The 12,944-nt window shown below is 57.5% G+C and overlaps 1 protein-coding gene across 1 annotated transcript in view; it reads right to left on the minus strand.

The window, feature by feature from the left end:
* LOC144735963 (uncharacterized) overlaps nucleotides 1–10,833 on the minus strand; it is a 15,760-nt gene extending 4,927 nt beyond the window's left edge. Inside the window, exons 1-5 of the mRNA XM_078618564.1 lie at nucleotides 10,049–10,833; nucleotides 5,256–6,338; nucleotides 4,992–5,108; nucleotides 3,018–3,164; nucleotides 1,897–2,163 (exon numbers count right to left, since the gene is read on the minus strand). Of these exons, the coding sequence (XP_078474690.1) occupies nucleotides 1,897–2,163; nucleotides 3,018–3,164; nucleotides 4,992–5,108; nucleotides 5,256–6,338; nucleotides 10,049–10,192 (1,758 nt within the window). The 5' untranslated portion in view covers nucleotides 10,193–10,833. The remainder of the gene's footprint in view (nucleotides 1–1,896; nucleotides 2,164–3,017; nucleotides 3,165–4,991; nucleotides 5,109–5,255; nucleotides 6,339–10,048) is intronic.
* Nucleotides 10,834–12,944: the final 2,111 nt, after the last annotated feature.

The following is a 12,944-nucleotide window of genomic DNA, read 5'->3' on the forward strand; positions in this document are numbered from 1 at the left end:
ACCCAGGCAGGTGCTTAGTTTTGGTGGGGCTGATGGTAAGGCCCCACCTCTTAGTGGCACACTCCAGCCTCAGCAGCAGCGTCTCCAACTCCTCTTCTGAATGAGCAGCTATTACCAAATCATCGGCATACATAACGTGGTTGACCAATAGGGAGCCATCCCTTGATCGCACCCGGGCGTCGATCAGCCTCCCATTATATCTGTACCAAATGGTAATTCCCCCGGTACAGCTATTGAAGGCTTCACGAACTACGCAGTCGAAATAGATGTTAAATAATGTGGGAGCCAGAGGACATCCCTGTCGCACCCCAAGGTGTACAGGGAAAGGCTCCGACTCCCGGCCACGTAGTTTTACCCGGGCCCGCTCACCATCATGAAGGTCCTTAATGATCGTGAGCAGAGGGTCAGGGACTCCGAAAGCACGAAGAACAACCCAGAGCCCAGTCCTACTGATGGTATCATAGGCCTTGACCAGGTCAATAAAGCAGAGATGTAGGTCTTTTTGGAATTCCCTACACCTCTGCTGTAGCAGACGGACAGAAAATATGGCATCTGTGCAGGACCGCCCTTTCCTGAAACCACATTGGGGCTCCGCAAGCCTCTCCTCAGCATGCCTAGCAAGGCGATGTTGAATAATCCTTGCCAGGACCTTACCCGGCACACTGAGGAGTGAGATGCCCCTGTAGTTGTTACAGTCTGTGCGGTCCCCCTTCTTAAAGAGGGGGACCACCAGGGCATCCTTCCAGTCCTGCGGAACCCGTCCAGTGGTCCAGACTGTTGTTATGATGTCATATAGGGCAGTCTGTGCACAAACGCCACCCTCCCTCAGCATTTCGCCTGGGAGATCATCTCTGCCCGGTGCCTTCCCTGGTCTCAGACTCCGGATCGCCCTCAGTACTTCCTCAACAGCCGGTACCTCAGCCAGCCACTCACAGGGGGTGACCTCTTCCAATATTTGAGGCACCGCAGCCTCAGCAAGGTTATCCCCACTTTGTGCCATGATGTTTTCCTGGCTGAGAGATTTTCCCTCCCCCAGGACCTCACAGAAATGCTCAGCAAATCTGCAAACCTGTTCCTGGGGGTCGGAGATTGGATCACCGTTTTTTCCTCTAATGATGGTAATAGGTGTGGCGCTGCAGGTTACTTTTTTGATGGAGTTAAATAGTGATTTGTGATCGCGGGCCACTGAGGCAGACTCCATCTCCTCAGCAACCCGCGACCACCACCCATCCTTACAGCGCCTTACGGCTCTCCGAACCTCCGAGCGAAGGCTGCGGTAAACCTCCTCATTCTCTGACGTGGGATGCTGTAGGCGATGAGAGTGGGCCTGTCGCTTTTTCTCAATTAACCTGAACACCTCCTCCGTCAGCCAGGGTTCCCGGGGAGGTCTGGACCGCGTACCCAAAGCAGCCATTGCAGCTGCATGAGTCACAGTCTTAAACCTCGCCCATTTACCCTCGACATCAGGTGGAGTGGGGGACGATGCCAACCCCAGCTGCAAGCGATGATGAAATTCTCGCTTGCAACTTTCATCAGCTAACTTAGACCAGGCCACTTTTGGTTGGAATGGGATCCTGGGTGTACACCCACCACCGGAGTGGAAGAATGGCAGGCGCATCTTACAGATGACTAGTCGATGGTCAGAGGGCAGATCAGCTCCACGGTAGGTCCTGGTGTCAAGGACATGGGCTCGCATCCGCTGGTCCGTCACTACGTAGTCCAGCAGATGTTCTTGCTTGGACCCGGCATGCATCCATGATGTTGTGTGGATGCGCCGATGCCGGAAGAGCGTGTTGGTAATTACAAGCCCATGGGCTGCACAGAAATCTAGCAGCCTCCTACCGTTGTTATTGAGCTGATCTGGCCCATGCCTTCCAATCACTCCAGACACATACACACACGTGCACACACGCAGACACACGTGCACACACGCACACACGCGTACACACACACACACGTGTACACACACACACACAAGTGTACACACACACACACACGTACACATGCGTACATCTCGGACACGGCCACCAGGGACCACCGTACGCGGGCCTCTTGCCTGTATTGCGCTTGGAATATTTCCTGCACGAAGCTGTGGTTCCCCTGCTCGGAGAGGGGACGCTCCCCGGGAACGTCGGCCTCGTCCGACGACCACAGTTCCCCCTGCTGCTGGACACGAGGTGAAGCAGCGCGCAAGGTGAAGGAAAAACAATCGCGATCCTGTCTCTATCTGCAGCCAGACGACATCACCAAAACTACTCAACTCCATTGAAGCCATGTGGCTGCTACGGTTTAGATGATGATGGTGGTGGTAGGGATGATGATGATGGTAGTGAACATTGTGATGATGGAGGTGGTAGTAGTAGTGATGAGGGTAACAATGATTGTGATGGCGATTGTGATGATGGTGGCAGTGATGATGATGAGGGTCATGATGATCGTGATGATGGTGGTAGTGATGGTAATGATTGTGATAATGATGGTGGTAGCGATGATGATGATGAGGGTAATGTTGATTGTGATGGTGGTGGTAGTGATGATGATGGTAATGATTATGATGATGGTGGTGGTAGTGATGATGATGATGATGAGGGTCATGATGATTGTGATTGTGGTGGTAGTGATGATGATGGTAATGATTGTGATAATGATGGTGGTAGTGATGATGATGATGAGGGTCATGATGATTGTGATTGTGGTGGTAGTGATTATGATGGTAATGATTGTGATAATGATGGTGGTAGTGATGATGATGATGAGGGTCATGATGATTGTGATGGTATTGATGATGATGGTAATGATTGTGATAATGATGGTGGTAGTGATGATGATGATGAGGGTCATGATGATTGTGATTGTGGTGGTAGTGATGATGGTAATGATTGTGATGATGGTGGTAGTGATGATGATGAGGGTCATGTTGATTGTGATTATGGTGGCACTTTAGGGTAAAGCCTATTCTTTAAAACCAGCTGGGCGTAGCTCGTAGCTGTGGGGTGGGGGGGGGTGCCTGGTCTCACGTGCAGCGGGAGAGGCAGCAGGAGGGAGGGCCGCGCGTTGGAGTTGTTGAGATCCTCGTGCATGCGGTCGAGCAGCCACAGCAGGAACTCCTGCGCGTCGTGCTGGGAGCTGCCGCGGAACTGGGACGCGTAGCGCGCCACCACGCCCTGCGTCCGGCAACACCACACCACACACGGCACACTCTCGGCACACGCTACCGCTTGGGACGCGTGGAGCGCCACCACGCCTTGCGTCCGGCAACACCACACCACACACGGCACACGCTCGGCACACGCGCTACCGGTTGGGACGCGTGGAGCGCCACCACGCCCTGCGTCCGGCAACACCACACCACACACGGCACACGCTCGGCACACGCGCTACCGGTTGGGACGCGTGGAGCGCCACCACGCCCTGCGTCCGGCAACACCACACCAGACACGACACACGCTCGGCACACGCTACCGCTTGGGACGCGTGGAGCGCCACCACGCCTTGCGTCCGGCAACACCACACACGGCACACGCTCGGCACACACGCTACCGGTTGGGACGCGTGGCGCGCCACCACGCTTTGCGTCCGGCAACACCACACACGGCACACGCTCGGCACACACGCTACCGGTTGGGACGCGTGGCGCGCCACCACGCCTTGCGTCGGGCACCGACAATGGGCACGGCACGCATGCACGGCACACACGCTCAGTGCACGGCACGCGAGCAACGCAGACTACCACAGTGTGGGCTTGAGCGCTGCGGCAGGCTGCGTGCCACTACAATGTCGCACCTCCCGATTATCTACAGTTGTTTATGTAAGGTGCGAAAGAAGTTCAACGTACATACAATTTCTATTTTACCAGGCAAGGCCCCACCGAACCCTTTGCTCTTTTTCAGAAGAGAGCCGGCCACAAATGACAGCCATCACGTGGAAATTTCAAGCAGCCGAATAATCTGAATGCACGTTGATGCTAAATGTGGAGGGGAAAACCGGAGGACCCGAGAAAAACCTCCAAATATACCCAGACCTCCGATCAGTACGGTTGGCTACGTACAGACCGAAAGAAGTTCAACGTACATGCGTCAGGGTCGGGATCGAACCCACGACCTCCTGCATACCAGGCGAGGGAGATTACACCTCACCCCCGTGGCGCCACCCAGGGAACTGTGAGGCATCGAGCGCCAACACGACGCGCGTCACACGGCACGCACCACACAGCACGCACCACACAGCACGCACCACACAGCATGTCACACAGCACGCACATTCTCTACTAACCAACCACGGTACCGGTTCAGGACCTTGTCACAGCAAGACAAACATCCACCCCCCCCCCCCCCCCCGAGTAACTTTTGGGTGGCCATTTTCAAGCTCAGTTGACCCAGGGGAGGCCCAGGACCGGTTCAGATAATCGTCACTGGTGTTGGTGGCCATGAGCAGGAATCAAACTCGGGTCGCTGGGTTCGTAGGGCAGCGCGCTTGTGTCACAACACACACGTGCTAGTCACGAGCCTACCAGAGTTTGGGTTCATTTCCTGAGCTGGACTGTGGCCCTTAGGGTACAAATCCTGGGCCAGGTTCATTAATATCTCTCTGTGTACTGCTCAGGAGGGGAAGCCGCTCGCCACCACCGCTCAAGCCCTGGGTGCGACTCCTGGGGCAGGGAGCGTCTCTCTGGATCACAATGCCAGCAAACGCATGTGAACACCAAGCACCCATTCGACACGAACCTCACAGAGCCTGGCTTCAAGTCCTGGGACTAAGCGTCTCTCTGTGTGTCTTTCTCAGGGGGGAGTTAAAAATGGCCGCGTCGGAGACACTCAGCCAGAAACCTGGGGCTGGGCGTTTCTGCGTCTCGATTGAGTCGACAGATTGGCGAGCAATGCAGTGAGTGAGCCGGCGAGTGATCACAGGTGCGAGCCAGCGGATGAGCAAGTCGGTGAGCGAGTTGGCGAGCAGACGAGTGGGCGAGCCGTCACCTCGACCCTGCTTCTCACCTTAAAGTCCCCGGAGAGCTGCGGCGTGTATTCCAACGTCCACAACGCCCGCACCAGGGTCGCCAGTTGCTCCGTCACCTCCCCTCGCTTGCTGCTGTCATCACCTCCACCGCCACCTCCACCTCCACCTCCGCCGCCACCTCCACCGCCTCCTCCACTGCTGCCACCACCTCCACCTCCACCGCCTCCTCCACCGCCACCACTACCTCCACCTCCGACGCCACCTCCACCGCCTCCTCCACCGCCACCTCCACCACCGCCCCCACCACCATTACCACCGTCGCCACCACCGCCCGCCGCCGCGGTCGTCTTCGCTGCTGCGGCCGCTGCAGCTGTGCCGGCCAAGTCCTGCTTGTACTGACCCAGGCCCAGGTACTCGGCCAGCATGTCGGTGTTGCTCAGGCACTGCAGCACGGCGTTCATGAAGCATGTATTGCCGTGATTGCGCAATCCGCTCACTCCCGGCACTTGCTGCTGCTGCTGCCGTTGCTGCTGCTGCTGCCTCGCCCTCTGCTGCTGCTGCTGCTGCTTAACCGACAGCGACCTCCTGACGCCCTGTGCCCTGCCGCGCTCCCGAAACGCGCCGAACCCCCCGTCGTCCTCCAAGTCGCCCCCGTTCTGCCCGTCCGCCCTCTTGGCGGGCGACGCGGCGGCGGAACTGGCGGCGGAATTGGCGGCGCTGCCGCCGGCGGTCGATCGCTTGGCAGTGCCGGTGGAGGAGAGCGGCGAAGGCGCCGCTCCCCCGAGGCCTTCGTGCTGCTCCGACGCGGTGCCCGACAGCTTGGCGATGGTGGAGAGCGCTTTGAGCATGCGCGACATGAGGCTGCCCAGGTGGCGGATGGATCGGCGGCGCAAGGATTTCGCCTTGGCCTTGTGGCGCTTCTCTATCGAAGGGGGCACGTTCGGCGTGGTCACTCCGCCGATACCACCGCCGATACCGCAGCTGCCACCGCTCCGTCCGGGCGAGCGGTCGACACGTAAGAGGCCGCCGTGGCAACTGCCACCGCCGCCGATGCCCATCGCAACGTCGTCCTCCTCCTCCTCCTCCGCCTCGTCGATGTCTCCGTCGTCGTCGTCGACGTCTTCATCGTTGTAGTCGTCGTCCTCCTCTTCGTCCTCCTCGTCGTCGTCACCGCGGCCCCGGAGCTGCCGCCGCCGGGATCCGAGTTGGACTCCCGCGCCGCCGCCGCCGCGGCCGCCGCCGCCAAAGTCACCCGGCTCGTCGTCGTCGTCCAGATCCTCGGCCTGGGCGAGCGCGGCGGTGAGCGCGCGCTGGTGCTTGGCCGGCGTGGGCTGTGATGCCACTGGGCCGGCTGGGGGAGCGGTCGGAGCGGGAGGAGGAGGAAGCTGGTGCCCGGGAGAGGTGGGGTGGGTGTCGGGAGGGGAGGTTAAGGGGAGTCGGATCAACTAAAAACTACACAACAATTTTTTATTTTACCAAGTAAGGTCCACTGAGCTACATAGCATTTTTTGTCAGAAGCGACCTGGACGTCACAAATGATAGCTCAACCAAGCGGCTTATCGTCGCATGGAAATTGACATCAGCCAAATACTCTAAAAGCTCACCGATTTAAAATGTGGAGGGAAAAACCGGAGGGCTCGGAGAAAAAATCCACGAGACCACGAGGTGAGACGCACACAAACTCCATTCAGACAGGTGTCAGTCTCAGGATCGATCCCACGATCTCCTGTATACCTGGTGAGGTAGTTACATCTCCTAGAAGCTGCAGCGCTCGCTCCCGAGGTCAAGCGACTGAAATTCTGTCAAACCTGCTGGGCTTCACATAAGCTGGGGTGCCATTCCTACGCTCAGTCTAACCCTGAAGGCATTTTCATTGCTTCAGGGCATCTTAATCACCGACTCTTACTTACATCCTTACATAATGCATGGCTTGCCGAATGCAACGCTTGAAAACTTTGATCTCGGGACGCAGTGGCATGCCCCAGCTCTTCCCGCTCACATCTTTATTTCATCGTTTTTAGCACGAATTGCTATTCCAAAATTCTTGCCTGAGCTATAAATTTTGTTGTTATTGCAAAAAATAACGTACGGCCCTCTGTCAGCCCACTGCTGGACGCAGGCCAAAAACCGCTGCCGTGTGGATGACCGGAGATCGCGTGATGGTTTATTGCCCTTGACGAGACCAGCAAAGAGTATTGTGGTTCATTTGCGGCGAGCACTTTCCGTGTAATGAGTGCGACCTCGTAAGAGGTCTTGCCTCACGGGAGGTGGAGCCGCCCAGCGCTTCGAGAGGATGCGATCTCCGAGTACGCACGGAATCGCACTGGGAAAAGTGTCTCTTGCACACTCAACGGCCGGAGGAAAATGTGGTCGAGTGAGCGAGTCCACACTCCGAGCAAAATCACATTCACTGCCGCAGCGTTCTTCACTCATTTTCAGAGGGGGTGAGGGAACGGACACTTAACACATCATGTGTGAGGGCCACCACACATTTGAAACCATTGTTGGGTTTGACAGCAGCACGATGATGATGGGGGGGGGTGTTGTTTAGATCACGTGTTGTGTATTGTCAGGGGCTGCACGTCAGGGGCCCGCACTAAAGGCCACCGGGGGCTATCAGTGGCCTGCGGGCCTTGCCATGAAGAACGCCGCTCTACAGACATCGGCGACTCAGAACTGATCTCGCGATGGCGTGAGGAGGGGGTGAGAAGAGCAGTTGTGGCATGAGAATTTGGCATCGATTCACCGATCAGAATCGAGTGATTCTTCAGCCCCACCGGTACACACACAGAGCCGTGCACTCTGCGTGTCGTTAAGCCAATTATAATTATATACATCGGCGTAAACGATTGGAGTTTGGTTGTGTTTAGGAGATGGGTCGGGCTGCAGAGCAGAGTGGAGACGCAGACAAGAAATGGAACAATTTGGCAGTACGGGCAGGGCACGCGAGACAAGCGGGAGAGATGAGAAAGACTAAACGAGATAAGACGGTACGGGGAGTATGATACGAGCAGTACACACGAGACGGACAGGGCGGGCGACAGCTTCAATAAGATAATATATGGACGAAACGGTACAAACCAGACAGGCAGTACAGATGAGAGAGCCTGAACGAGATGGTACAGAGAGTGCACACGTGACAGGCAGTACAGATGAAATATAACAAATGGAGGGATAGAACAGGCAGTATCAATGAGATCATGTACGAGACAGTACAAACCTGATGGGAGGTACAGACAGGATACAGCGAATGAGAGAGGCCAATGAGACGGGCAAGCACAGACGGAAGTACAGATGATGATTAAGTGCAGACGGACAACGCACGAGCCTGTTACGTGTGCGTGTGTGTAGGTGTGTACGTGCATGGGGAGCGGGAGTGCAGCGGTTAGCGCGCTGCGAACCAGGCGACCTGGGTTCGACTCCCGCTCACGGTCAACACCAGTGACAATAATCTGAACCGCTCCTGCTGGGCCTCCGCTAGGTCTACTCAACCTCAAATTAGTACCTGGCGTGAGGTGTGAACGTCGTCACTAGGGAGACAAAGGCGGCCGGGCGTGGTGCGGGCCACCCACCCCCTGGTGTGCCGTGCCGGCCTTCATAGGTGCTACTCGCTCACAGCACTTGCCCCTACGGTCTCTTATAAGGCGGTGAGGTCATGTAATAGTGGTCAAGGTACAGCCCTACGATTTCTTTGCTCACCCTATGTAGGGTGAGCTTACCTACCGTGTAGGGTGGCTGGCCTACACTTTAACCCTTTGTGTTCATGTACACAACACGGGTGTGCGTCAACACACACACACATGCCCGCATGCATATGAATGCACGTGTACAGATGGCATGTATGTGTACTCGCTCACACACACACACGTGCACACGTACATATACATTTACACATATATCGTGACGCACATACACATGCTTATGCGTCCATTTACATAACCAGATTATATAAACCCATTGAGACGCATGGAACACACTCATCTGCATACACGCACGTAGTAGACGGTGCACACGCACAGCAGCATATGCTATGTCTACCTACAATATAAATATAGCCCGAACAGACTGTAGGGCAAGTGCTGTGAGCGAGTAGCACCTATGAAGGCCGGCACTGTGGCACACGAGGGGGGGGGGGTGACTAGCACCACACCTGGCCGCCTTTTCACACGTCGCAACCAGGTACTCATTTGAGGCCGAGTCGACCTAGGGGAGGCCCAGGACCGGTTCAGATAATCGTCACCGGTGGTGGTGGCGCCCATGAGCGGGACTTGAACTCGTGTCGCCGGGCTGTTAGCGCAGTGCGCTAACCGCTGCGCCACCGCTCCCCACTCCCACGAGTCATCAGGAACAGCAGCCGCCCGTTCGCCACTAAGTGGCGGTGACGTCACCACGGCTCTTGTGCCAGGCTAGGTGCACCGCGGGGCTTGTGCCAGGCTAGGTGCACCGCGGGGCTTGTGCCAGGCTAGGTGCACGGCGGGGCTTGTGCCAGGCTAGGTGCACCGCTAGGCTTGTGCCAGGCTAGGTGCACGGCGGGGCTTGTGCCAGGCTAGGTGCACGGCGACGCTTGTGCCAGGCTAGGTGCACCACGACGCTTGTGCCAGGCTGGGTGCACGGCAGGGCTTGTGCTAGGCTAGGTGCACGACGGGGCTTGTACCAGGCTAGGTGCACCGCGACGCTTGTGCCAGGCTATGTGCACGACGGGGCTTGTGCCAGGCTAGGTGCACCGCGGGGCTTGTACCAGGCTAGGTGCACGACGACGCCTGTGCCAGGCTAGGTGCACGACGACGCTTGTGCCAGGCTAGGTGCACGGCGGAGTGGCTTGTGCCACAGGCACACGACCCGCGACATTTGCCCTCGGGGCTCGCGGGCGCGAAGACGCCCCCAGGGCACCCTCAGAGAGACCGCCCAGGGGGAGGGTGGAGCTCAGCAACGCCGAGACACAACACGGGGGGTAAAGACAACAACAACACGGGGGGTAAAGACAACAACAACAACACGGGGGGGTGGGGGGGGGGTAACAACACCCGCCAGCAAGTTGGAGGAGACGCTGGGGGTGGTGGTGGTGGTGTGAAGGGAGGGAGATGCCGGTGGTCACCTCAAGGCCGCCGCTGCTGCCGATGATGCTGCTGCTGCTGTTGATGACTAACCGCTGCTGTTGTTGCTGTTGTTGCTGTTGTTGTTGTTGGTCGTCCGCTCCGGGCTTTACCTTGCCCAGTGTGAAGCCGCCTCGCTTGTACATTGTCGATGTAGTGAATGGTAATTGTTGTTGTACTGATTGTTGTTGTTGCGGTTGTTGTTGTTGCGGTTGTTGTTACCGTCGGCGAGGCCTTGCGCTATCCAGAATCTGTATTGACGCTGGACGAATCCGATGAGCTAGAAAGCTCTTGTAGACACATGTTCCAGTCGGAGGACGACATCACCATCATCATCACCACCATCACCACCACCATCATCACCACCATCATCACCATCATCACCTCGTCTTGATCTCGTCGTGAACCACGAGCATCGTTGGTTGTTCACGAGGAGGTGAGGTTCACCTCGGCTGAGGAAAACAAATCTCCCCTCACCACCCTCACTCACTCACCACCCTCACTCACTCACCACCCTCACTCACCACCCTCACTCACCAGGCTCACTCACTCACCACCCTCACCAGCCTCACTCACTCACCACCCTCACCAGCCTCACTCACTCACCACCCTCACCAGCCTCACTCACTCACCACCCTCACTCACTCACCACCCTCACTCACTCACCACCCTCACTCACCACCCTCACCAGCCTCACTCACCACCCTCACCAGCCTCACTCACTCACCACCCTCACTCACCACCCTCACCAGCCTCACTCACTCACCACCCTCACCAGCCTCACTCACTCACCACCCTCACTCACCACCCTCACTCACTCACCACCCTCACCAGCCTCACTCACTCACCACCCTCACCAGCCTCACTCACTCACCACCCTCACTCACTCACCACCCTCACTCACCAGCCTCACTCACTCACCACCCTCACTCACCACCCTCACCAGCCTCACTCACTCACCACCCTCACCACCCTCACCAGTCTCACTCACTCACCACCCTCACCAGCCTCACTCACCACCCTCACCACCCTCACCACTCTCACCACTTTCACCACCCTCACTCACCACCCTCACCACTCTCACTCACTCACCAGCCTCACCACCCTGACTCACTCACCACCCTCACCAGCCTCACCACACTCAACTCACCACCCTCACTCACACTCACTCACCACCTTCACTCACCACCCTCACCACCCTCACTCACTCACTCACCAGCCTCATCACCCTCACTCACCATTCACACCACCCTTACCACCCTCACCAACCACCCTCACTCACCACCCTCACGACCCTCACTCACTCACCACCCTCACTCACCACCCACCCTCACTCACCACTCACTCACCACCCTCACTCACTCACTCACCACCCTCACTCACCACCCTCACTCACTCACCACCTTCACTCACTCACCACCCTCACTCACCACCCTCACTCACCACCCTCGCTCACCACTCTCACTCACCACCCTCACTCACTCACTCACCAACCTCACTCACCACCCACCCTCACTCACCACTCACTCACCACCCTCACTCACTCACCACCCTCACTCACCACCCTCACTCACCACCCTCGCTCACCACTCTCACTCACCACCCTCACTCACTCACCAACCTCACTCACCACCCACCCTCACTCACCACTCACTCACCACCCTCACTCACTCACCACCCTCACTCACCACCCTCACTCACCACCCTCACTCACCACTCTCACTCACCACCCTCACCACCCACCCTCACTCACCACCCTCACTCACTCACCACCCTCACTCACTCACCACCCTCACTCACCACCCACCCTCACTCACCACTCACTCACTCACCACCCTCACTCACCACCCTCACCACCCTCACTCACTCACCACCCTCACTTACCACTCTCACTCACCACCCTCACCACCCTCACTCACCACCCTCACTCACTCACCAACCTCACTCACCACCCACCCTCACTCACCACTCATTCACCACCCTCACTCACTCACCACCCTCACTCACTCACCACCCTCACTCACCACCCTCACTCACCACTCTCACTCACCACCCTCACTCACCACTCTCACTCACCACCCTCACTCACCACCCTCACTCACTCACCACCCTCACTCACTCACCATCCTCACTCACTCACCACCCTCACTCACCACCCTCACTCACTCACCACCCACCACCCTCACTCACTCACCACCCACCCTCACTCACCACCCTCACTCACCACCCACCCTCACTCACCACCCTCACTCACCACCCTCACCAGCCTCACTCACTCACCAGCATCACTCACTCACCACCCTCACTCACCACCCTCACTCACCACTCTCACTCACCACCCTCACTCACCACTCTCACTCACCACCCTCACCACCCTCACTCACTCACCACCCTCACTCACTCACCAGCCTCACTCACTCACCAGCATCACTCACCACCCTCACTCACCACCCTCACTCACTCACCAGCCTCACTCACCACCCTCACCAGCCTCACTCACTCACCAGCATCACTCACTCACCACCCTCACCACCCTCACTCACCACCCTCACTCACCACTCTCACTCACCACCCTCACCACTCTCACTCACCACCCTCACCACCCTCACTCACTCACCACCCTCACTCACTCACCAGCCTCACTCACTCACCAGCATCACTCACCACCCTCACTCACCACCCTCACTCACTCACCAGCCTCACTCACCACCCTCACCAGCCTCACTCACTCACCAGCATCACTCACTCACCACCCTCACCACCCTCACTCACCACCCTCACTCACCACTCTCACTCACCACCCTCACTCACCACTCTCACTCACCACCCTCACCACCCTCACTCACTCACCACCCTCACTCACTCACCAGCCTCACTCACTCACCAGCATCACTCACC

This window comes from Lampetra planeri, chromosome 58 (genome assembly GCF_965212315.1).
Source record: "Lampetra planeri chromosome 58, kcLamPlan1.2.h2, whole genome shotgun sequence".
In the NCBI taxonomy this organism is placed as follows: domain Eukaryota; kingdom Metazoa; phylum Chordata; class Hyperoartia; order Petromyzontiformes; family Petromyzontidae; genus Lampetra; species Lampetra planeri.